Consider the following 27246-nt stretch of genomic DNA (forward strand, 5'->3'; position numbering starts at 1 on the left):
AAAAAAAAAATTAATTAAAAAGATCAATTATGAAAAATTTATATAATTTACTGATCTTTCAAACAAAATAACTAAAGCAACTAAAGCTTTTTAGAAGCTTTCTACAATTAGGTACTGTTCACAAGCTTTGCTACTGCACAAAATAGGTTTGTATGTGTACAGGACAATTTGTTAAAGTTGGTATAAAAAGCTTTTTTTTTGTGTGATATAAACATGGGGGAGGGGAATACTCTTTTGGTTACAATTTCTGATCTTTGTCATGATATTAAAAAGGTGAGAAAAAAACTTGAAACAATCTTGATAAATCTTGTATTTATACTGAGGACAAATTGCTGCAATGTTCTAGTATAAAATTTATACTAGAACATTGCAGCAAAGACAGAGGTGATCATCCCATTGCATAAAGGAATGGTTTCACCACATCTTGAATATTTCAATATTTGGAAATAATTTTATGAAAGACATTGGAAAGGGTGCAAAGAAGACCAGCAAGATTAGTTTCAGGAATAGCACAAAAGTGTATTCATACCGAGAGAAAGCAGTTCGGTTAATTGTAGTATCTGGAAAACAGGCATTTACTTCTTGACCTTATTGAAGCGTTAAAGGCTTTACAAGGGTTGGTTAAACTAAATGACGGTGGCATCTTTACTCTTTCTCAGAGAGCATACACAAGGTAACAGATTTCAACTGCAAATGAATAGCTGCAGAACAGATGTGTGGAAATGAGCCTTTGGTCAGAGAGTATGAATTTTGGAATAAACTTCCGTCTAGTGCTGAGAATATGTTGTTAGTACAAGAAAGGTGTTAGAACCTACAGCACGTGCTATAGGTTCTACCATGCATGGGTGGCTGAGTAGATGAAAGAAGATATTTGTTGATATTAGACTAGAATTTCTGTATACTGTAAATTTCAGGAAATACATGCAAAGGAGGCATGCTGTTCCAGAAAATGGAAGCTGAAAGAATACATGACAAAGAAGAAAAGTTGGACAGTAAAACAATGCAGACTGGTTGTGGCACATGTTCAGACTGCTTTGGAAGAGAGAGAGGGGAAATTATAGAAGTCAGTTCAGAAGAACAGTGCCCATGGAAGTATTTATAGAAAGACATGAGGCAGAAATGAAATGCCTGTGAGACAGAGAGTGGAGAGACTTTGTAAGTGATTAGTTATTAATTAACCTAACTGCTCTTTTGAATGGAGCCTAGAAGTCTGAGGGAGAGGTTATGGGCACACTGCCCCAGATGTGTAAACAAAATATGATGGTAAGGTGATCTGAGATTTGTACAGAGTGAGTAGCTATTTAGGAGAAAAGTAACGATGAGAACAAAAGAGAAATCCTGTTTTTTTTAGATACAGACGAAGCAATATTTGTAATGTGCTTAAGCCAAGAGAGATTAAAAGTCGGGGTAATTTCTAATAGAGAATAAGTGACCTTGTCTAGAAATCTGAGTGTTGTCGAAGTTAAGCATAGGAACTTTTAATGAGTTTTATCTGAAGTGGAAATGGAAGTTAATTACAAATGATTATTCATAAAAACGTTGCCTAACACTGCAAGTGGAGATCAGTGCTCTTTTGCATCAGTGAACTTGCACAGTAAATACCTGACGTCAAGATGTGTGTCAGATAAAAAAGAATATCGTCACTTGTAGTTGGTACAAGCGATGTGCGTGTGATAAGGGATATGGGAGGTAGTTCAAGTGGACAATACATCATATTTAGGTAGATCTGTAAATTCACTTACATATAAGACAGGACTGAATTTAAGGATTTAAATTAACTAAATTATCTTTTCCCTGCTGAAGAATTACCTGGGAAGCAGCATTTAAAGAATTAATAATGGATAACAGGAAGTTAAAGCTGTTTATGCAGGGCAAGGTTTCTAAAACTGGAAGGTGAAATGCAATGTGCAATCATCAGAAAAACTGTGGAAGGGTTTTTACTGTCACTAATATACAAGAGGAAAAAAAGTGGAAGAAAGAACTGAATCTTGGGGAACACCAGCATTAGTGGAGACGTTAGAAGACAGAGAGCCATCTAATATCAACTGCAGTGAGCAGTTGGACAGAAAACTGGATACCCAATTACAAAAAGCAGTTGGCAATTCATAAGATGGGAGCTAATTTAGAAGATGTTTAAGTCAAACACAATCAAAGCCTTAGAAATGTCAAGAGCAACTGCTTGAATTTCACCTAACTTTTTGTGCTAGATGATAGATGGGTAACATAAACCAGTACATCAACAGTGGATGAATGCTGATGGAATCCATACTGGCAATCATTGATCAGATGAAAAGTTTCTAGAAGTTTAGGAGTTGGCTGTTAATGGATTTCTCCATTACTTTAGAAAGAGTAGAAGTGCAATGGGATGATAATTGGATGGGAGGAATTTGCCATCCATTTTAGGAACAGGCTGAATATGAGCAAATTTGCAAGCAGAAGAAAAAACACACAAGTGGAATAAGAAAGCGTGGAAAGGTGACACAGAAAAGGAGTAAGCTTATTAGAACAAGTTTTGAAAACAAGTGGAGAAATACCACCAGGACCAGGCACATTCTTGGCATCAAGTCTGTTCAAAGTTCTTCTGACATCCTTTTGACAGAAAACCACAGAAGGCACCACATGGAGTGCACTGTGTATGGTAGGAGTTGGTGTTTACCGAGGTTATCAATACAAGAGTTAGAAGAAAATTAGAATGCTGACATGTCAGCTTTATCTTTAAATAGAACCATCAAGTTTTAACAGAGATGGGAGTACAGATTAGCAAAAGTAGCTGCCAATAGCTTTGGCAAAAGAACAGAATGTTCCACTGCAGTTTCAACAAGAAACAAATTTTCTTTTCTTAGCCTGTTCAAAATCTATTTTGGAATAATTAATGACTGCAATACAAGCCAATTGCAATATGCAACAATCTTATGTTGAACAGCCTGCACATTTGTTGGAAAACAAAGTTTTAGATAAAGGACAAGATTTTAAGATTGAGTGTGGAATAAAGGATTTCATCACTACAAGAATAATTTCACTGATACCATCTTAGAAAACAGTGACATCAGAAGAATAAAAATAGTAATAAAACCAAGGAAAAGAAGAATAGAAATCTTGCAGATCATCCCATTTTGCATTCTTGTAATGCTAAACAACACGAGGCTGGGAATGGCCAAGAGAGAAGAGCTCCATTGGAGAAGAGATCATTAGGAAGTTGTGATATAAATTGCCTAGAGGACCACCCAACTTAACCATGCGCTTGGAAGGTTTGTTCATACGAAAAAGATCAAGGGAGTTGACTGTGGTTAGGATTGCCTGGTATTCTGGTAGGGAAATGAAAAATTTGTGTGAGGTCATTAGTAATTGCAAAAGCCTCAGCATCTCGACCAGCTGGGTCCGTGTGACTAGAAAACAGAAGCCAGCTGGAATTGTGAACATTAAAATCATCAAGGAAAATTACCTCACTGTTAGAAAAGTTGGATTGGAGAAATTCAAGTTTCAAAAGAGAGAAAGTCAAAGAGTTTCAAGTGATTAGTGGAGTTTGGAGAATGATAGAGACAACAGATGAATTTGACAGAATGTGGTACAGAGATTTTAAGCCAGAGAAGATTGAAAAGAGGAGGTTCCAAATTACTAAGTATCTGACAGGAAATATCAGAATGGGCATATGCACAAGTATCACCTTTGAAGCAAAAGGAATCATACAGCACATAATTCAGACAACTCAGATGAGGAGTGGCTGAATCAACCAATGATTGAGATTCTGTCAGAAAGATACATGGGGTTTGGTTGACTGTAAGTGGAAATAGATATCATTGAGATTAGAACTCGGGAACAATTTTTGGAAGGCTAAGGATTGGGCATACTCACCTCAGTCACCTGTATCTATTAACTAATGACAGCGCTCCCCAATGTACATTATGTGAAATACAATTGACCATTCGCCATTTGTTAGTGGACTGTCCCCACTAACTGTCAATGTGAAATGAAAGAGGAAATGTTTTGGAGGTTTAGATCTTTTCGAAGATAAGTTTGCTCTATTAGTATGACAATTCATGTATTCAGTAGTAAGAAAAGGTGTGTGGGGGGGGGGGGGTATTCAGTGTAAGAAAAGCTGTCTGATAAGTAAATGACCAATCTCTACAAGGTCATTATAACTGAAAAGCTTCAGCATTCTCAACCACCTGGAGAGGTGAACATTAAAATTACCAGGGAAAATTATTTCACTCTTAGGAAAGTTGGACTGGAGAAAGTCAAATTTCAAAGAGAGGAAGTTGTTGTTGAGTTTAATGATACAGGCTGCTAAAGCCATATTGTGCCTTTCTAATGGTGAATAAGAAATATTAACTTCACTGTAATACCTGTTATATTTTATGGTATATTTCTATATGATTTAAGAAAGTAAATAGTTCTTTTTTATTAGGATCATCTTTCAGAATCTACAATAAATTTATTGATGACTGTGTATTAAAATTTATTTAAAGATGTTTAAGCGGATATTTTGAAAGTGGGGACAGTCCACTAACAAATGGCAAATGGTCAGTTGAATTTCACATAATGTACATTGGGGAGCACTGCTATTAGTTAATAGATACAGGTGACTGAGGTGAGTATGCCCAATCCTTAGCCTTCCAAAAATTGTTCCTTCTTGTCTGCTTTTCCGGAAGCTGGAGAGCCAAAGCTTTAGTTCTGGTTTAATTTGGTATAACTTGTTTCGTGGATAACCTATCCAGATTAGTGACCAGCTATTGTAACATGCTTTATGGATAATATGTTTATAGTCGGTATATGGAGTTTGAAAAGTCTGCAAAAAGGCAGTAGCTGGTTTTCGGCTGCAATATCTGCTCTTTCATTTCCTGTTATTCCATAATATCACAGTTTGGTTTGATTCCTTACAAGAAAGTTGTTATTGTTGGTATTTTTGGTGCAAGGGCTACTATGGCCAAAATGTGCCTGTTCCCATATTAATAAAAAGAGCTTATAAGAGCATATATATATTAATCTACTTTAAATAGTAGAAAAACTCAGTTAAATTGGAGTCGTCCCCAATAATATGACTAACTTGAAGAGACTCATTTAAGTTAGAAAGAGATCGGAATGATGTGGTTCTGGCATACTGATAGTGAGTGCACTCTATAAGAATATGCTTTATGGTTAGTAGTGAATCACAGTGCAAGCATAGTGGTGGATCATTTCCTTGCAATAAATTGAGTTGCGTAAGGTCGGTATGACCAATACAAGATTGATGGGATTAGGAATGTAGGGTCTTAAACGGCAACTGAGATAGCTGGCTTTAACACTTGATGGTAAATTTGGTGTGCCAAACGTTACGATAATGTTCCGTGTGGGAACAAGCTGACCATCTTTTCTGATCATAATCCACTTAGCTTGTGTGACTTTTTATTCTTTTAACTCTTGGACTAGTTCATCTTCTGTGACTGATCAAGTCTCACTCAGCAATTACCCCTTTGGAGGTATTTAGCGTTGCATGTGGGGTAACTTGCACGAGAATACCACCAAAGTTTGAGAGGTTCAGCAGTCTCTGATTGCTTATGACTTGCACTTTCTATTAGCCAATCTCTAGATCTAAGTCTTTTCACCATTTTAGGCGAACCTGCTGAGCTTTCTAGCATTTCTGTATCAGAAATGGGGAGAGCATACTTATAGATTTGTTTGACAAGGAGTGGAAGAGAAGGAAAGATGGGAATTCCTGTTGCTCTTTATCAGTCCTCAGTCTTTTTGACTGTGATGTGTCATGGTCAGTGCCATTTACATTTAAACATGAGCGTCGAGGCTCAATTGGAGGAAAATTATCAGATTCCATGTTTGCTCCTTTTAGCCCTGGGAGAGGGACTTTCTTCTCCCAGGTTACTGGCCCCGCCACGTGGGGGCAGGAGTGGCGCCACCAGTGACCGAGCGGTTGTAGATGTTAGTAAAGTTTTTAGTAAATAATATATACACAGAATAAAGAAAGGCAGTTTTCCTTTCTGTGTTCTTGCTTTAACATTTGAAGCACAGAACCACTTGAGACAAAAGAGAAAAAGGCACTACAAAGGAAATTACACTTTGTCGCTTAGAAATAGCACTCTATATTTATCTCAGAGAAATTGCTTGGCACTCGGGGCCTACAAGAAAGTAACTTAGAATGAATCCGTTTTATTACAGAGTGAGAGGAGTTGGTATTACTCCTTATGGCAGAGACAAAACTGAGTGAGTCAGTATATATCAAAGCAGGCACAATTAAAAGTTCAGTAATCTGATCCAAAGCTAGGTTTATAGCATACAGCTCAACAGTGAAAATACTGCATTCTAATGGTAGTTAGAATGCAGTATTTTCACTGTATTCTTGTTGAAATCCATCTTTTTGATCCATCTGTATAGATTTAGCTATACAGATGGATCACATCTGTATCTCACATTTCTAACTTCACTTCTAACTCACATCTAACTCTTCTAACTCACATCTGTATAGATGTGAGTTAGAAGCAGTGAGTTTCATGTAACTGTGCAATGTTGGAGGGGGACAAGGTGTTCTTTCCCCACTGTTAAAAATAACTGTTGTAAATTGCACGGATATTTGTCCAAGGTGGATCTGATGTTGTTATGTCTTGAAATATATTGCCGATTTGTATGTTCCATGACTGAGCAAGTTCCTCAAGTCTAAGTGAAGTAGGTCAGTTTTTATTCGGTTTACTACTATAAAGTGACTCCCATTCGGTATTGTACAGACATCTCCAACAAGGATGCGAGCCAAGACTGCATATTTTAATGTTTTCCTGCAAAGATGTAAAGGAGGTTTGTGGGCCTCAATGTAAAGCCTCTGAACTGGGGAGGTTCTGAAAGTCCCTAGAGAAACTTGAAGAGCACTGTGCTAGATCGTGTTTAATCGCTCCACACTACTCTTCCGTGAAGAGTCATACACTGGAGAATCGTAGTCCAAAGGATCTGATGAGAGCTCTATAAAGATGGATAAGGGTATGTCAATCAGCACCCAAGGACATGGATGACACTCAATGGAGGATATTCAATTTTTTCAAGCAGATGGTTCGAAGATAGGCCACACGTGCTTGAAAATTCGGTTTTATATCTAGTATCAGACTAAGAAACTGGACAGTGTGAGCAAGAGGAACTGGCACTTTTTTATCTTTAGCTCAGCATCAGAATGCAGTGACTGTAGTTTGCAGAAATGAGTGGTTGTGGATTTTTGTTCAGCAAGATGGTATCCATTGCGTAAAGTTCAGGATTCTATTCTGTTTAGAGTAATTTGTAACTGTCTTTCGATAGTGTTCATACTTTGTGATTGGCAGGATGTGGTAAGGTCACATGCGTACATATATACTTCAATAGATTTTGGAAGATCTTCCAATATACTGTTGACCCTAATTGCAAACAGGGTTGGACTCAGTATGGGACACCCTCTTCTTGAATGTGAGATGCTGATAGGATGTTTTGATATTGGACTTGAAAGGTACGTAACTTTAGAAAGTTCTGAATGATCTGAGAAAGGTAGCCTCTCAGTACTAACTGATGCATATCTTTGATAATACCATGCCACCATGTGGTGTTGAATGCTTTCTTAATATCCAGGTTTACCATCACTAGATTTTGTCTTCTGATGAAGGCATTATGTATGTTGGATTCAATTTTTACAAGTAAATCTAGGGTTAGCATTAGTAGAGGCATATGATGCAAGAAAGCAAGCTTATGCAGCATCAGCCAAAAAAAAAAAAAAAAAAAAAAAAACCCACTCCCATTTCCCCCTCCGTTCATTTGAAATACCTGTCCAGCTGAGCCTTAAATTTATTTAGGCTATCATAGGTTGACCTGCTTTTACAGAAGCCATATTGGTGATCAGAAAGAAGATTTTGGGAGTCTTATCCAGTTGAGCCTCTTATGCACCATCCTTTTGGGGATTTTGCCCAAACAGCTTGTCAATAATATCGGTCTGTAATTCTGAACTAGAGAGGGATCTTTGCCCAGTTTTGGTATAACACAAATATAGGAATGACACCATGAGAGAGGGTGTGTGTTTTCTGAGAAGGTGTGGTTATAAAATAGCAATAGTATGTATAGATCAGCTTCACACAAATGTTTCAGCATACTGTAGTGAATGCCAACAGGTCCTGCTGCACTATTTGGAGATTTGCTCAAGGATTCCTTGAGCTCAACTAGAGTAAAGGGCTGGTTATATTGAAGTGAGAAATTAGGTGTAAAATTCAATTTCTGACGTTCTTGATTAGTTTTAATGCATTGAAAAGAGGTCACATAAGAGGAAGAGGTGTAAATATTATAAAAAGATTATGCTAAAGCATTTGCAATGTCAGTAGAAGAGGATAGGTCCTGCCCATTCCATTGTATTATTGGAGACTATAATGGTGCTTTGGCTCTCAGTTTTTTGAAAACAATTAGATTGGCAGTAGTGGAGAATTTGCGAAACTGGTACCAAGCACGGTTTTTTACTTGTTTCACTTGGGAAAAATCTTCATTCCACCACTGGTTTTGGTGTACCCGCTTGCGCTGGTCGGATTTTGGAATGGAAACTGCCAATAATATATGGCTGGTAATGTGACTGGTTGCGTATTCAATATTTTGTTGCTCTACATACTGGTTGTTGAGTAGGACATAAGTGTAGATTTTCCAGTCTGCTTTATGAAAATTCCAAGGAGAACAGTCTTTAGGACATGAAACAACCTGTGTTTGAATTCAATTGATGATAGGAAAATGGTCACTGTGGAATGGATCACTCAGCACTGACCACCCCATGCTTGGAAAAAGAGATGCTGAACAGATGGATAAGTCTATGCTTGATGTCATAGACTTATCCATCAAGTTATGGTTATCCAGGAACATTTCAATTAATTGGCCTCTCCTACCCATGGTGGAAGATCCCCACAATGGATGGTGACCGTTGAAATCACCGAGTAAACAGACTGGAGGTGGCAGTTGTGTAATAACAATTTCCATGTTGCTATTGAATGTTTTCATTTTCTTCTGATTTTCAAGTTCAGTCTGGGAACAAGGATAATTTGGGGAGATATAAATGGATGTAAAGGTCAGCGATATTTCCACTGCCATCTGAACTGCTACAACTTCTAAGGAGGTTTGTAGTTGGAGATGTCTTGATGGCAGTATTTTTGACAAGAATAGCTACCCCTCCACGAGTTCCAGAATCCCAGTCTCACCTAAATACAGTGTAATTTTTGAATTTCAGAGAAATTTGTAGTGATAAAAATGTTTTCTGCAAACCTACTGCATTAGTTTGTATGAGTAAATCATTCAGGTATGTAATCCTCTACAGTTCCATCGTAGGAATTTATTCACTGATTGGGTTTAATTGAGGAAGATTGATCTGACTGTTTTTTTTTTTATTAAGGATTCTGTGCTTAGTTTTCATTTTTCATTTCTGGGAAAGGCTGGGCATCCTGTGTCCATGGTATCACTGGCATGTAACTCTAGTACTGTGTCGTCATCTTCTGACTGAACATCAATTTCCATGTTGCTATTGAATGTTTTCACTTTCTTCTGATAGTAGTAGTAGTAGTAGTGGCATGTGATGCAAGAAAGCAAATGTATGAGCTTATGCAGCATCAGCCAAATCAAAAAAAATCACACCATTCCCTCCAAATGCCTGTCCAGTTCCTCCTTAAATTTATTTAACCTGTCAACTTCCACAATAACAGATGGAAGTTTGTTCCAGCAATTAACCACCCGCTGGCTAAAGGCAAATTTCCGCATAGATATTCTACATCTGTCTTTTCTTAATTTGAATTTGTGCCCCCTTAGATTCGTAATCTGAACAAGTGGAAGGATTCCATCAGAATTCAGCGTGCTCAACCCATTCAAGGGTTGAATACATCTCAATCAGATCACCGCGCAGGTGCCTACTCTCCAGCCACTGCAATTTCCAGAACTTAAGCCTCTCTTGGTAAGAGGATCCCTTCATTCCCCTCACTAATCTTGTTGCCCTTCTCTGTACACGCTCAAATAAATCTATATCCTTCCTAAAATGAGGCCTCCAGACCTGTATGCAGTACTCAAGGCGTGGCCTAACCATTACCTTATACAGAGGGACAATCACCTCCTTCTCCCTGCTAGCAAAATTCCTATATATCATTGACAAAACCCCATAACCTGCCCTGGCAGCCTGTCTGCATTGCTCAGAAAACTTCATATCTGACTGCACAATTACTCCCAGGTCTTTTTCATTTTCTACCACCTTAAGTGTAGCACCACACAGTTGGTACATTTCTCTGGGGTTACTTCTACCCATATACAGTACTTTGCATTTGTCAAGGTTCAACTTCAGTTGCCTTCAGTTGTAGTATCCATTCAAATTGGTCAGATAAGACTTCCCCATAACAAATCCATGCTGTGTCTGAGCTATTACTGCTGTCTGTCTAGGTGATCCTGTATCACCTCTTGAACCAGTGACTCCATTATTTTCCCCTCAACAGAAGTTAAACTAACAGGTCTATAATTATTTAAACCTTCGCCTGCCGAACCTCCTTTGTGACCTGATTACAGATTAACTTATATCTGCCATAGGCTTCTGAGTCGCTTGATAATTTATATGCATCCCATGCATTTTTCTTCTCTGTTACGAGTCTCATTAGTTCATTTGACAACCATTTAGGCCTAAACCTTGAACAATATTTCTTAATAGGTATGAAACTTTTAGTGTAACCCTTCGATCCCCGTTTGTGAATTGGGGATACATTTGCACATCTCCAGTCCGTGGGAACCTCCCCTGAGTCCAAGGATGCTTTCATAATTATGGCTAAGGGTTTGCTTAGTTGCTTTGCCACCTCCTTTAATATAGCTGGATAGATCCCATCCACCCCAGGTGCTTTTCTTATGTTTAACTTCAACAATTTCTCCTCCACTTTGCTCTCAGTTATTACAAAATCATTAAGTATCCTGCTACAATTTGATAACCTTCTGCCATTTTCAAACCTTAATAATTCCTCACGTGTGAATGTAGATGCAAAATACTCATTCAGTTTGTTTGCTATCTGAGCAGGATCATCAACAGTCGAACCATTGATGTCAAGCAGACCAATCAGATTCATCCCCTTCCTTTTAGAGTTTATATAAGTAAAGAAATCCTTGCTGTTTTTCTTAGCATCTTTTGCCAAGGATTTCTCGTAATCTGCCTTCGCCTGTCTAACCTCCTTTGTGACCTGATTACAGACTAGCTTATATCTGCCATAGGCTTCTGAGTCGCTTGATAATTTATATGCATCCCATGCATTTTTCTTCTCTGTTACGAGTCTCATTAGTTCATTAGATAACCATTTAGGCCTAAACCTTGAACAATATTTCTTAATAGGTATGAAACTTTTAGTAGCATTCATGATTAATTCCTTGAATGCTTCCCACTTAGAATTTACTGTTGGTAACATCGTCAGTTTATCCCACTATACAGAATTTAAAAACTGTCGGAGACCACTGTACTCACCTTTACGGAAGCGAAAACCCTTTCCTTTACCCCTGATGGTAATTAAATCTTTAAGTAAATCCCACATCAGTACACTGTGATCACTGCCACTTATTGGTTCCTTTATCTGCAAATTCTTAATACACGAATGATCACTGCTGATAACCAGATCAAGAGTATTACTTTCTCTGGTTGCCTCTCGAACTTGCTGCTGCAGAAAACAATCATCGAATAAATCCACAAAAGTCTGACTAGTGTGTGAGTGACCAACCCACAAGTTCCAGTCAATATCTGGGAAGTTAAAATCCCCCATTATAAGACATTCCGATTTACTAGCCCACTCTATTTCTCTGTACAAATGTTCATTGTACTCATTCAAGTCATTAGGCCTATAACACACTCCTACTCTTATTTTTGCTTTCGCAGTGCTTATGTCACACCAAACTGACTCAACAGTGCACTGTTCATCTATATCAACTGGATGCACTACTTTTGATTTTATGTTTTTCTTAATTAACAGCATAACACCTCCTCCCTTTCTATCCTTTCTTTACACATTTTACTCCCCAAATTCCAGTTCAGCATTCTTTATATCTGTGTGACACCACGTCTCTGCTATTCCAACAATATCCACCTTTGATGTCTTGACCAACACTTCAAATTCATCAAATTTATTTACTATACTTCTAGTATAGTAAATAAACTATATAGTATAGTATAGTATAGTATAGTTTACTATACTTCTAGTATAGTAAATGATTTTCAAAAATAGTTGATATTTTTGTTTCTGGCAAGGTTGAGATAGTGTCAGTTGGATACTGATTGGCGTATTGCTTGTTTCATTGACTGTACGTTTCTTATTGCATGTTAACACAGTTTTGGCTTAGGTGGCAAAAGGAAATGGTCGGTTCTACAGAGACATCTGTATGGTTGCAGTTGAGCAGCTGTTTCTGGTAACCGATGCATATGATTGGTTAGGCATGGTTAGCTAAGCGCACTTGCTTTCTTTCTTCAGGGTATGTGACTTTATGCTCCAATTTATATTTTTGGATTTTTTTGCCTGTTTTCCAAAAGTACCCTTTAGAAAATGCAGTTTGGGCAAGTAGGAGTGGAAGTTGTACAGCAGGGGTGGGCAACATCCGGCCCGCGACGATGTTGAATCCGGCCCCCTCGGTAAATGCATAAATATAGAAAATCCATACCTGACTACACTCGCCGTAAACGTTCGGCGTTTTTGTTGTACTGGCCGTGATTCCCGGTTCAATCGGGAATCACGGCCAGTACAACAGTAACCAAGTGATTCTAAGCAGCGCCAAAGAGTTATTTCCTAATTATTATTGTAGCATCGATCGAACGAAGTTCCTTTGGGTTTGACTTCTTATTGAAAAAAATAATATTGGTGCAAGATATTTTATGTTTTATGCCTTTTCTAATTATTACAATTTTTAATTTAATATAATTTATAGCCCATAAAATGAGGCAATTAAAAAAAAAAGAAAAATTGATGCCGAATGCCGCATTTTCAATGATAATTGGACAGTCAGATATTTTTTTTAAAAATACATTAATAATTTGGTAATTCAAGTAATATAACATTTTTTAAGTTCTGATTTTTTTGATTAAATCGTTCAATCTATTCCGGACCGCATCATGATGCGAAAATTTCATTTGGCCCGCTGACGAAAAAAGTTGCCCACCCCTGCTGTACAGTCTCCTTGGGAATGCTCCTTTTAACCAAAAATAGGACACACAGCATTGCCTTGGCATGCTGTCTGGAAATTGCCGTACTTCTGGCACTTAAAGCAGCAAATGTGATTCGGGATGTAAGGCTGGATTTTTTTTTTTTTTTGTTAGTTGTTGGCGCATTGGCTTCTGTGGCCATAATGCACCTCCCAAAGTTTTTGCATTTTCTACTCCGATCCAAGCCCGAGGCGGGATTTCAACCCGTGACCTTTGGGTTGCCAGGCAGGCACTTTACCCACCCGGCTAGCCTGGTAGGTGTAAGGCTGGATCTTGCAGTTTAGGTAACCTGCTTTAACAGAAGATGGAAGAGTTGGAGTACTGAACATCAAAATGATGGATGTAGTTGGTAACCGGTTGCCATCTTTTTTGGTCATTATTCTCTGTGCATGAGCAACGTTTTGTTCACAGAGCTCTTGTACTATTTCTTCTTCTGAGACAGTAAGCCCATTCGCTGATAATGCCTTTAGAGGTGTTTAAAGTATTATGGGGCATAACCGAAACGAATATTGTGAAATATTGTTAATTTTAACAATTTTTCTGAATGACTTGGCTTGGAAGCTTCAATTAGAAGGTCTTCAGATTGGAGAGGTTTGACCATTTTAGGAGATCCAACTGATTCTAAACATTTCTGTATTAGAAAAGGCGATAGCTTGCCGACAGGCTGTGCAGATAGCAAATGAATTTATGAGAAATGCTGGCATATCTGTCATTGGTTTTTCCATCCATAGTCTCTTTGAACAATTTGAGTCATGCTCTGAGACACTGTTATCAAGTCTGGAGCCTGTGGGCTCTAGCAGTGGATATGCGTCGCAATCCATCACTGCTTCTTTTAGCCCTGGAAGAGGTAATTCCTTTTCCAAGGTTACTGGCCCCACCACGTGGAGGCAGGAGCAGTGCTAACCAGTGAAAAAGCGATCACCAGAAGAGGAGAGCAGTAATGTTGCTAGTGGTGAAGAAGTGATGTTGCTCAGCGAGGGAAGCAGTAATGTTGTGAGCAGTAGAGGGTTTATTAAAGCACTAGTACTTGCCCTAGGAAAAAAGGCTAGAAAATCGCACTAGAAAGATTGCAAAAAGTGATTAGTGGAATGGGAAAATGATAGAGGCAACAGAAGAATTTGACAGAATGTGGTAAGGAGATTTTAAGCCAGAGAAGATCAAAGAGAGGAGATTCCAAATTACAGTTTCTGACAGGGAATAACAGAGTACATATATGCACAAATACCACCTTAAAGCGGAAGGCATCATATAGAGAATAATCAGGACAACTGAAATGAGCAGTGGTTGAATCAACTGATAATTGGGATTCTGTCAAAAGAAGTAAGTAGAAATGGACATCACTGAGACTGGAACTGATACCAAGTATATTTGTGAAATGAAAAAGTAAGTGTTTGCGAGGTTTAGATCTTTGTGCAGATAAGTTTCTTCTATTAGTTTGACTATCATTAAGCACTCAGTAGTAAGAAAAGGTGGGATGACAAGCCTGCTGTATGAATTAATGAAAATTTTGGATATGGTGTATGTATGGCAAAATCATACCCACCTCCTTCACATAATGCAGCTTCGACAATGTCCCATATATAAACAGTATTCAGATTCCCTCCAGTTATTATCAGGCAAAGTAGTGGCAGCAACATTATACACTAATTCATCCAGATGCTTCCTAGAGAATTATCAAAAGGTTCAGTCTGGTGATTTATCTAGTGGACAGTGTGTAAACACTGTTTGCAGACTGGCGATTATCATAACATCAAAGACATTAATCATACTTCATGATGGAAGAGATGGGGGATTGATGTAGCATTGCTCTGAAGACTGAACATGTGTTTTATCACCCAAACCTCCAATAAGAAAAGTGGTGGTATTATACTGCACCAATTGATGAAGCTCACCTACCACCTATTATTTCCTGGTAACACAAACAGGCAGCATTCCTTGGCATGATGTGGATGTCACACCTCAGTCCCTTTTTATGTTGGTTCACTCCTGGGCAGTCACCTCCAGTATACTATGTGTCGTATTCCAGGTCTTGCACACAGGGGTTATACCCAGGGTTACTACAGTCCCACCATTGCAAAGATGCAAGCAGAGGATTTGGTTGTTGCAGGATGATCACACTTTGCCGAAATTCGGTCCACTTGATGGAAGTGTTACCCGAATATCAGTTCCATCAGCATTTTAGATTTCCAGGTAGCAAGCTCAACCCCATACCTGAGAGAATGTCTGTGTCCTTGGGGAAAGTTTACTTATTACTTTTTTTTTTTTTGACTGATGTTGTATAAGCTTGTAGTAGTAGTAGTAGTAGTGGCATGTGATGCAAGAAAACAAGTGTATGACCTTATGCAGCATCAGCCAAAAAAAAAAAAAAAAAATCACACCATTCCCTCCAAATGCCTGTCCAGTTCCTCCTTAAATTTATTTAACCTATCAACCTCCACAATGAAAGATGGAAGTTCGTTCCAGCAATTAACACCTGCTGGCTAAAGGCAAATTTCCGCACATCTATTCTACATCTGTCTTTTCTTAATTTGAATTTATGCCCTCTTAGTTTCGTAATCTGAACAAGTGGAAGGATCCCATTAGAATTCAGCATGCTCAACCCATTCAAGGCCTTAGGTTGTTTCTTTGCATCATTTCGTCACTACTAATAATAATAATCAAATTATGATTATTATATCAGCCACATATTTCTATCAATGAACAACCTATACATGCAATAAATTCGAAATTTCAAAGGTTAGAAACTCATTATGTATTCAGGTTTTTCAGCCATCAGGAGAGATGCAAACAATTTTTTTTCTTTGTTTTATTAGTTTTTCCTGGCATAAATAGGACTACAGTAAACCCCCGCTATTCGCGGGGGTTACGTTCCTGAGAAATGTCGTGAATACCGAAAACGAGAATACTGAGTTATGGCTCCCATAGTAATAAAGGGGTTCCGTTCCAAAGTATGAAATATATAAGGAAAACTAGTCTAAAATTTTGTCTATGTATGTATTATATGTACCTTCATAATATGACTGAACATAGACAGTACATAGTGAAATGAAAGCATATGGCATCGAAATGAAAATAAGAAACAATTTAATATTAAATGTAATATTTATTAGAAATTTCAAACAAATCTTTCAAACAAGCGCCATTGCTAGCAAAAAAAAACTTATCCGCCAGTGCTATCACCAGTTTCGCTAAAGTGTTGATAAAGGAGTTTTCCCTTTTCACGAATGATGAGTGAACTTAACAGAATTTTATTTTGAGTTCGGTCTTCTACCCACAGATTTAAAGCCTTTTCCATTTTTTTCTAATTTAACATCACGAGTTACAGAGCAAATTTTTGAAGCAATTAGCGCGTTTTCACGGACACTACGGTGGATTTTTTCTTCCGATTTTTTGATTGATCGTACCGTTGACTCATTGATTTTATAATGTTTTGCCACTGAAGAGACACTTGCACCATTAGAAATTTTGTCTAATAACTAAATTTTATTCGCTAATGTCATCACCTTCTTTGATATTTCACATTTCCCTTGTTATTCATAGCCATATTTTTGTACGGGTAAAAAAGAACTTGTCCACAATAAAGGCACTTTCTTCCATTAACACACTCGAAAAAGTCTGTTTACACTAACACACTGCAAAATGGTAGATTTATCACTTTTGTAAGCATATCAATTTATAAATTGATAAATTTATTCAATTTATAAGCATATAAATTAAAAACAAGTGCATAACACATACTGAACAAGGATTAGCGAGAAACATCCACGCTCGCGATTTTGCCACCCCCCCTCCACCCACTGAACGCTGTTCTGACAGGGAAAGATAATTTTAGCTATGCCCATGTTTTTTTATGGTGGAAAATATTCATGGTGCTTTAAAATTCACATTTTTTTAGGTTTCATTTTATATTAAATCAGCGATCGCGAATACGCGAAACCGCGAATACAGATACCATGAATAGCGGGGGTTTACTGTATTGGTAATATAGGTATCATAGTTATATATTTAGTCTTTGATCGGTGAGAAAGCTATATAGAGTACACAGAAATCATGGGATACCTACCTAGAAACGAGTAGGCCTGCCTTTTGCCCAGATAACGGTAGTCACACAGCGAGGTATTGAGTCCACTAGTTCTCGAAAGCCTTCCACAGGTATTTCCATCCCGCTTGCTGCACCACTGTACATAATTCTGTCGCATTCTTGGGTGGAGGATCCAAAGCTCGAACTGACCTTTCCACAGCATCCCAAAGATGCTCCACAGGGTTCATGTCTGGTGAACAGAGATGCCATTCCATGGTGGTAAAATCTGCAAAATGCTCTTCAAACCATGGTCTATTCACCTCAGATCTGTGGGGAGGCACACTGTCCTGCAGGAAAAGTTCAATGCCCTGTGGGTGAAGGGATGCAGATTGTCTGCAAGGATGGACACATAACCTGGATTGTTCAGAGATGTGATCAAGACATCACAGGTCCCAATGTGTGCTAGTTGAATGCACCCCAGACCATTACCAACCATCCACCTGCCCGAACAGTTCCTTGTTGACATGACGGGTGTATAGCTTCATGCAGTTTCCGCAAGATATACACCCACCCCGTCTGCTCGAAATAACAGGAAACGGCACTCAATGGACCTTGGATGATTGGAGACCCGTCTCCAATCATCCAAGGTCCAGTGCCTATGTTCTTTCACCCAGTTTAGGCATAGAGTCCCAGTGTCATGGTGTTAACAATGGGACTCTAGTTTTGTTTTTTGTTTTCTTATTCGGTTTTAGGAGCATTAGCAACTAAGGCCATATTGCTCCAGGGATATGCGGTGGTCATTCCCTGACCTTTTCGCATCCTCCGTATTTTGGGACTCTAGTGGGTCGGCGGCTCACATAAAATACAGTGGCTAATGATCGCCTGATGGTCTTGGTGGAAACGTTTCTGGCACCTCCCTCATTGAAGTCGGCAGTGATTTGTGCCACTGTCACTCTCCGGTTGGCTGAAACAATGCGAGACAGATGTCGATGGCCACGTTCATCCACCACTTTTCTGCACCCACAGCGCTGTCCACGACGAGATGTTATTCCGGAAATGCCATATTCTCAATACACTCTTGTAGTGTTGAATGGGGATAGTGTAATTTCTGTACCACCTCCGTGATATGGTGACCCATGCACTGGGCACCCACTATCATTCCTCTTTCAAAGTCAGTTAACTCACGATGTTTATCCATACTGACATCGAATTGCCGTTTAAGTAAATGCAGTGTACCTATATACCTGCCAAAAGGTTGGTTCGTCCACTAGAGGGGGGGGGTGACAGCGTTGAGTTGCCCAAGAACCAGGTATTTCATGAATTCTGTCCTTTCAGTGTAGTACAAAAATAATTTTATTATTGCAGATTATTAGGATGCCCAATTAAATCCAAAATAAACTGGTTTGGTTAATTCAAAGAAGGGTATTCAAAGTGGGAAATTATATTAATTTAGAAATGTTTTTGTAATGATTTTTATATACCACCTACACATTTCCATCGATATATATATAAATGAAAAAAAAAAAAAAAAAATGCTAACTTTCAATGGATAGTAATTGCCATAAGTAAAACAAAAAAAAAAAAAAAGTTCTGCAAAAAGCTATTTTGGAAAGGATAAACTTTTCAAATTTAGTAATAATCAACAGGTAATCTGTTTTTACTGTTGCAAGTAACACCATAAATACTGATAATAAAGTTCTTCTTTGTACCAGTGCAAGAGGCTTAACATATTTTTAGTATGTGGTGATCTGCAAATTGAAATCTTATTTCCTACACAAAAAGAGGTGAACCTTACCTGTGTCTGAAGGCGAGTAAGACCTCGAATCCACAGTATCTGACCTGTACGCTTAACTTCTTGAGAAATAGATCCCCTACTTCCATCTTCTACAAGAGCAACACCAGTTTCTAATTCCTCTGGTGCCCCTGAGCCCCAAGTGAATGTCTTGGGGATTCGTTTGGTGGGGATGCTAGTGATTACTTGGCCCCATACTAAAGTCCCACAACCAAAGAATATACACCACATCCACTGTTCCACTGTTAGAGGGGCAGTAGAGAAGGCAAAGCTTCCAAATTGGACTATGATAATCTGTGGAAAGTAAAGAAAAAGAAAGGAGTTAAGTAATAATCATGAGAATCTAACACAACAGAGTAAACGTACATACCCCAGGCATTTGAGGAACGACAGCTGTAGGATAGATGTGCAGAAGTTTCCTTTAGCCAGTGTGTAGTTGATTGCTGGAACAAACATCCATCTGTCGTAAAAGTTGATAGCATAAATAGATTCAAGGCAGAACTAGGCAAACATTTGGAGTGAGTGGATGGGCGAAATTAGATTTTTTTTTTTTTTTTTTTTTTTTTTTGCAGATCCTATATAACTTTGCTTTCTTGCATCATGTGCCTTTCATCATCATCATCAGCCATTTTCAATCCACTACTGGATGAAGGCCTCTCCATAAACTTTCCAGTTACTTCTGTTTTGTGCAATGGCCATCCATTTACTACCCAAAAACTCATGAATTTCATCTGTCCATCTCCGTTGTTGTCTTCCAGGTTTTCTTTTAGCTCCTCTTGGGTACCATTCTATTATTTTCTTAGTCCATCTGTCATCATGTCTTTGCTGTGTCCTGCCCAAGATCATTTTAGTTCTTTAGTTTTGATAAGAATGTCCTTCACTTGAGTTTGGTGACTAATCCATGTGTTTCTCTTCTTATCTAACAGTCTGATTCCCAATATAATTCGTTCCATTCTTCGCTGTGTAGTTCTCAGCTTCTCTTCCATTCTTTTGAAGAGTGTTTCATTTCACTGCATAACTGATTAAGATTTTCCTCTAATTCTTTGGGATCGTGGCTTATGACCACAATGTCATCTGCAAATAGTAAATGGTTTAGGTATTCTCCATTCACACTGACTCCTTTCTGCGACCAGTCTAATCTTCTGAAAGCTTCCTCAAGGGCAGCGGTAAACAACTTTGGAGATATTGTGTCTCCTTTTCAAACTCCTTTCCCAATTTTAAATTTGATACTGTCGTTGTCTAGTCTAATAAAGGAGGCAGCGTTCTCATATATTTTATTCAAAATCATAATATATGGGGTTATTTTATGTTATTTTTGGTTTTAGGAGCATTAGCAACTAAGGCCATATTGCTCCGGGGATATGCGGTGGTCATTCCCTGACCTTTCTGCATCCTCCGTATTTGGTGGTCACGGGCTCGAACCCCGGTCTAACCAAGAAGCGTGTGCTACACACTGCTGCTCCTGCCCACCTGGCTATGGAGGTGCCAATATATGGGGTATCTATGCCTTGCCTTGTCTTTCCAGTACCTGAAACATTGCTTTATGCTATATGGAGTCAAATCCTTTCATAATCCGCAAATGCCAGGCATAATGGTGTTTTATATTCATTTGCTTTTTCCATTAGCTGTGATATTACGTGAAGGTGATCCATAGTTGAGAATCCTGTTCTAAACCCATTCTTTCTAATCTGTTAGTAATGATCCTTGCGAAAAACTTGTAGATGTGGGATAACAAGCTAATTGGTTGGTCAATAATTATCAATTTCTTATTTATCTCCTTTTTAATGCAGCAAAACTATGATTGCATTATTCCACTCCTTAGGTGTCACACCTTTTCTAATGCATTTTGTGAAGAGTCTTGCCAGTTTTTGTGTCATGTCTCTTCCTCCAAATTTTAACAACTCTACAGTAACTTCATTTTCCCCCGGGGCTTTCTGATTCTTCATTTTCTTCAACGCATGTTCTACTTCAACAGGAAAGATATTGGGTATGTTGTATGTGTTACTAATTTGCGATCCATCTTCCCCACTGCTGGCATCATCCCCTTGCTCATTGTATACTTCTCTATAGTAGTCTTCTGCTATTTGAATTATGCTTTCTCTGCTGTTTATAAGTACACCATCGCTATTCTTCAGTTTCAATATCATTTGTCTTTCTGTATTACTGCTCATGGCTGCTGATTTAAATCCTTTGTTTTTCCTTAATGCTTGTTCTACTTTTCTTGTGTTAAATCTTCTTATGTCCTCTCTGAGTCTCTTTCTAATTGCATAACTCAGTATACTAAATTTTCTCCTTGTCAGTGTTTATCTTGCTCTTCATTTGTTGTCTTTCGTTCATCATGACAAGTGTTTCTTGACTAATTTTTCCTTCTTTGCATTTCTTTTTACCTATAGGTTTCTTGGGCTTTATCACTTTCAGAAAGTTGTAATATTCCTCGTTGATATCTTGGTCCTGATCAGTCTGCAGAAGCTCCAACTTGTTCTTAAGTTCCAGTACATACTGCTTTTTCTCCTCTTCTGTTATCTCAAAGAACTTCGTATTATTTACTTGAGTCAGTTTTTCCTTTCTTTTCTTACATCTATATCAAGTGTGCATCTTACCATTCTGTGATCACTTCCAACACTTACCTTGTTCAGGATGGTAATATCACGATATATCTTCTGTTAGTAAGGATGAAGTCAATTTCCATGTCCACTTTCTGTTCACCCTTTTACTTGAAAAAAAGTGTTCATTACTGACAATCCTCGTGATTCTGCAAATTCCACAAGTCTTTCACTCTTTCATTTCTTTCCCCAATTCCAAAATTTCCTATTGTTCCCCTTTCTGCACGGTTTTGTCTCTTTCCAACTTTAGCATTGAAGTCCCCCATAATAATAGTGTAGTGGGTTTTCTGCTCATCTAGAAGACTCTCAATTTCGGTGTACATTTCTTCAATGTCTTCATCATCATGGCTCAATGTTGGTGAATAAATCATTATAATCTTTAACTCACATCTGGCTTGGCACACCCAGGGTTCTAAGCTGGATATCATCATTCTTCTCTTTCTTGATGATTCCTTTCTACTTGTCTCTCTCTCTTCTCTCAGGGTAACTTGGAAATTTTCTTTGGCTGGTGCAGCATAAGCCTCAGGCTTCCTTGCACCATATCGCCAATAACGATGATAATAGTAACTTTAGGAAGGAATATAAAAGAGAAAAAATGTAAAGGCTTGTCTATTAAAAATGTAACCTTATTCAGATATATAACTAATATATAATATATTATATATATAATATATATATAATATATAACTAATAATAATTTTGAAATGATATTGCAAACAACAAAAATCAAAATAGATTAATGTCTGTTATGAAAAAAATAAAAAAATAAACAACAATAATATGGATCCATTTAAATTGTAGGTGAAATTGCCAAATACTGTAATCCATTATCTGTCCAAAACATTTTAGGAAAATAAGTGAATGAAGAAACTATCAGAGAAATAGTGAATTAGTTCTTGGAGAGCTGACTCACCCAAGTGCAACATCGGAGCCATGCAGAGTAGAAATTTCACGGCGCCTCTGTAGCCAGGTGGGCAGGAGCAGCAGTGCGTAGTACACGCTTCTTGATTAGACCGGGGTTCGAGCCCATGACCACCAAATACGGAGAATGCAGAAAAGTCAGGGAATGACCACCGTATATCCCCAGAGCAATATGGCCTTAATTGCTAATGCTCCTAAAAACCAAATAACAACAACAACATAGAAATTTTATCTAAATCCATAAGTTTTTATTACATCGGAAGTGAATGGAGAAATCTACTGGAAGGTCTCAACTGTCGACAGCTATTCATAAACAAAATGTGACTCACTGATAACACTAGCCAACATGATTTTTACCTCCATCATCAGCTACTTGATGATGATAGAGGTAAAATCAATTTTTATGCATAGATTCAAAAATAATTCTTAAAACTTCACACCATTTCACAATTTCAACATGTACATTTTTTTTGTGCTTACCCATAATACATATCTTACTACAGTTTAGTAAAATAGATATGACAGTGATCAATTTCCTTATTTGCAAATAATAATTTTTGTATATGCTCAGAGATGGTAGTAATGTTGGGAAAGGTTAAAATGTTAAACCTTATCTGCCTGCCTACTAAGTCTGGTTTTCAGTAATAGAAAGACAGCTGTAGTGTGAGAATATTTACAGTTTATCTGTATATACATTGCAATTGTTAGTTTCTTCTTGTTTTTCTTTACTGTATTGTAAAAAGCAATAATTTCAGGGTCCAAGTCACCCTGAAAATTTCTACAACCTGAATGGAAGCTCTATGACAAAAACTCAGAGAAATAATTCTTTCTATTTGGTTGTAAGATTGGTGATCAGGACAAAACTTGGACTCCACATATGCTCTGTGTTATCTGCACCACAAGTCTGAAGATGTGGCTAACCAGGAAAATTAAAAGTGTGCCTATTGCAGTTCTATGGTATAGTAAGAACCAAGCCATCACACCGACAACAGATATTTCTGTATGATAAAATTATCAGGGCTGTCCAGAAAGAGGAAGCACAGAATCAAATATCCTATTATATCACTGGCAATAAGGCAGTGAAGGTGTGCTCATGGCCGGGGCAAAGGGTGTGCAAGTGAGGACAAGTGTTTGCACTTGCCACAGGCACCGGCAAAAATATATGCTGCTAGATAAACTACTGCATATATATGTGTGTTAAGATACAATATGAATTAAGCACTGTTCGGGCACCACAAATGCTAGCGCCAGCCTAGGTGTGCTGATATTAGATCCCCAAAATCATGGGTAAAAGGAAGCAGTGATGAATATAGTAATAACTCGTGGTGGAGACTTTGTGAACCATCCACTTCAACATATATATTAGAAAATTTTAACCTGGTGCATTTTATTAAGCAGGAAGAGTTGAATGACTTAGTTTGTGCTTTAAACTTATCAAAAGAACAAGCAGAACTCATCAATGTTATAACAGTGGAAGTCACTTGAAGCATGGGCTAAAATTATACTATACTGAAAATGTCACAAAGTGTTTTCAAAATATTTCGAAACACACCTCCTTATCCCCTTCAGCACAATTCCCATATATCACTGACAAAACCTCGTGGGTTTTCCTGGCAGACTTACTGCATTGCTCAGAACGTTATATTTGAATGCACAATTATTTACAGATCTTTTTCATTTTCCACTTCCCTGAGTGTAGCACCACAGAGTTGGGATTACAGCTACCCATATGCAGTACCTTGTGCTTACAATGTCAAACTTCAATTTCCATTTCTCTGGGATTACTTCTACTCATATGCAGTACCTTGTGCTTACAATGTCAAACTTCAATTTCCATTTCTCAGCAGGGTACCTTAATTACTATCATTAACCATCCTGCCAACTTTTGTATCTTCTGTCACATTTCAAACTAATGTGAAACCAAATTTCAAAGCAAAGTTTATCATATTTCATGTAAAGATTGTGATTTGTCCTATCAGGGATCGACAAGCTGTGTTCTGCATACACAAATAAAACAACACGTGGCTTCAGTACATGATTCGCATTCCGCAGCCTCTGAATTGGCCTTCCATGCTTGTCGATCCCTGATAGGACAAATCAATCCAAGGTTGGCATTCGAGGTGAGCGGATGCGCTTCGCCAGGGCTCCTCAGTTAAGTGGATTGGATTACTGTTGATTACTGCTTTTAAATATTTGATTTATTTAGATATTGTTGGATTATTTTGTTATAGGTTTTCCTGTAACAGTTTGATTTTTATAATATTATAGATATAATTTTTAAAAGTTAATTTTCATTGATATTTAGCTAATTTTATAATTATAGTTACGAGATCTGCCTTAAACATGTCACAGGGTATCGAGACTCACACGGAAATAGTCGATGGCGATTTACGGGTGAGTCATGATTTAATCCGTTGCGGAACCTGTGGAATGTTTTCCAAGGTCGACCTGGTGACCAATCATAGCTCACCTGGAGATTCTTTTCTTTGTGATCGATGTAAGGAGTGCACCGATCTTAAATTACAATTTGGTGCACTGATGGAACAATTTGAGTCACTCACTGAAAAAACGAGTGCTTGCCCTCGAGAATAATGCATCTGGGAGCTTGTCAGGGACTCAAGACTCCAGCAATCTACCAAGTAATGCACACCCGATTCGGGCCTCAAAACAGAAAAACCAAGTGCAAACTGCTCTGGTTCAAAAGGACACTGTTTTATTAGGAGACTCCATTGTCAGGGAAACGGGGAATATTTTTTGTAATAAGGATAGGTGGAGCAGAACCAGGGTATGTCTGCCGGGAGCAACTATTAATGATGTCACCAACAGATTGTCAGATTTTAAGGGGGATAAAGAGAATATTATTATTCATGTGGGGACTAATGACATTAAACGTACACAATCTGACGATTTGTTGGCAAAATAGAGGACCATGCTGAGGAAATGCCATGAGCTAGGTCACAATGTCTATGTGTCTGCAATTCTGCCCAGACACGATAGGAGGGATTATATGTTAAAAGCCTTGTGGATTAACTCAAGGCTTGAAGGACTCTGCAAGGCTTTATGAGGGAAATTTCTATCAGCATGGCCCATACTTGTAGGTAGAAGGAATTTGTTTTGTAGAGACGGGATACACATAAACAAAGGTGGTGCAAAAGTTTTTGCCAGTATTATTGAGGATATCTTAAAGGTTCAGGGAAATTGCTAGTTAGGGGGAATGTGGGTAATACTGACATGCGTTTATCTGATAATATTGGTTAAAGTAACTGTTGCACATACCTCAAGAGTTCTTATCTGTTACCCCAACTGGACATATTATCTAGATGTTCTGGAGGCAGAAATGTTTCAAGTGAGTGGGTAGCTAATGCCAGGGAAGCGAGCCTAAAAAACTTCAAGGGTTGTGTTAGGGTTGCTAAATATACAAGAACAGTAAGTCTTAATTGTTTATATAGTAATGTTAGAAGTCATCAATAAAATGAGCGAATTCAAACTGCTGGTTAAAACAAGTAACACGGACATAATAGGGCTTACGGAGACGTGGTGCCACCCGGAAATTGGGGATGATGAGTTTCAGTATGGCTTGTATAACGTATTTAGGAAGGATAGGATAGGTAGAAGGGGTGGTGGGGTAATGCTTCTTATCAGAAGCAGCCTTAGTGCGACGATAGCTTTCCCAGATTCAGACGTTTTACATGCTAGTATAGAATCTGTATGGTGTGAGATAGTTGGAAACAAAGGTATAATGTGAGTAGGAGTAATCTAGGTGATGGTGAAGATTATGACGAAAGCCTCTATATGCAAATGGAATGGGCAAATAAGCGTCAATGTCTTATTATGGGTTATTTCAATTTGCCTCTAATTGATTGGAGTAAATGGGAAGGAAACTTGACATGGGGAACAAAATTTTTAAATCAACTAGATGACTGTTATTTGTATCAACATGTCAGGGAAAGTACTAGAGAAAAGAATATCCTAGACTTCATCATCACCCATGAATCAGATGACATAACAGGGCTGACAGTAGAGGAACCAGTAGCAGGAAGTGATCACGGAGTTCTACAGTGGATGATGATGAGAGAGAGGTAGCAGCAGTAAAAGGCAAAGGAATTGGTTTTAATTTCAGAAAAGGAAATTATGATGCCTTAAGGTACTACGTGGCCTCTATTAACTGGCTAGATATCATGCAGAGAATGAATACATTTGAACTGTGGTATGCTTTTAAAACATTAATCACAGATGCCTTGAATGTGTATATACCATTAAAAAAATACTCCATGAGAAGGGTTCCAAGTTGGATGAATAGTGAAGCTGCCACATTACTTGGCAGAAAAAAGTGGCATAGAGAAGTTACAGAGCAATAAAAAGTACTGAATCCTATAACAGCTACAAGGTGATCTGTAATAGAGTCACAGAAAAGGTTCGAGAGGCAAAGGCAGTTTATGACAAATCACTAGCAAACAGAGCAAAGGGGGGGGATAAGGAATTCTTCACATATATAAATGCCAAGAAGAGCAGGACAAACCAGATCAGACCTTTACGTAAGGGAAAGGGGATAGTATTAAATACACCATTACAGATGGTATTGAATACACCATGACAGAAGCTGCTGTTACAGATGAACTCAACAGTTATTTTGCATCGATATTTACAAATGAAAAACCTTTTGTGGCAATGGGAAATTGTGGCAGCGAAGTTGAAAAATATGTAATTAATGATATTGAAATTTCACAAGATTATTTAATGAAAAAACTTT

At 38.0% G+C, this 27246-nt stretch overlaps 1 protein-coding gene across 9 annotated transcripts in view; it reads right to left on the reverse strand.

The window, feature by feature from the left end:
* PMCA (plasma membrane calcium-transporting ATPase 3) overlaps window positions 1-27246 on the reverse strand; it is a 1183542-nt gene that overhangs the window by 276155 nt on the left and 880141 nt on the right. For all 9 annotated transcript variants that reach the window (XM_090387939.1, XM_090387938.1, XM_090387937.1 and 6 more), the window contains one exon: window positions 18976-19266. In XM_090387939.1, coding sequence (XP_090244065.1) covers window positions 18976-19266 — 291 coding nt within the window. The remainder of the gene's footprint in view (window positions 1-18975; window positions 19267-27246) is intronic.

Source organism: Mastigoproctus giganteus, chromosome 13, assembly GCF_048544385.1.
Source record: "Mastigoproctus giganteus isolate SK-2022 chromosome 13, ASM4854438v1, whole genome shotgun sequence".
Classification (NCBI taxonomy): domain Eukaryota; kingdom Metazoa; phylum Arthropoda; class Arachnida; order Uropygi; family Thelyphonidae; genus Mastigoproctus; species Mastigoproctus giganteus.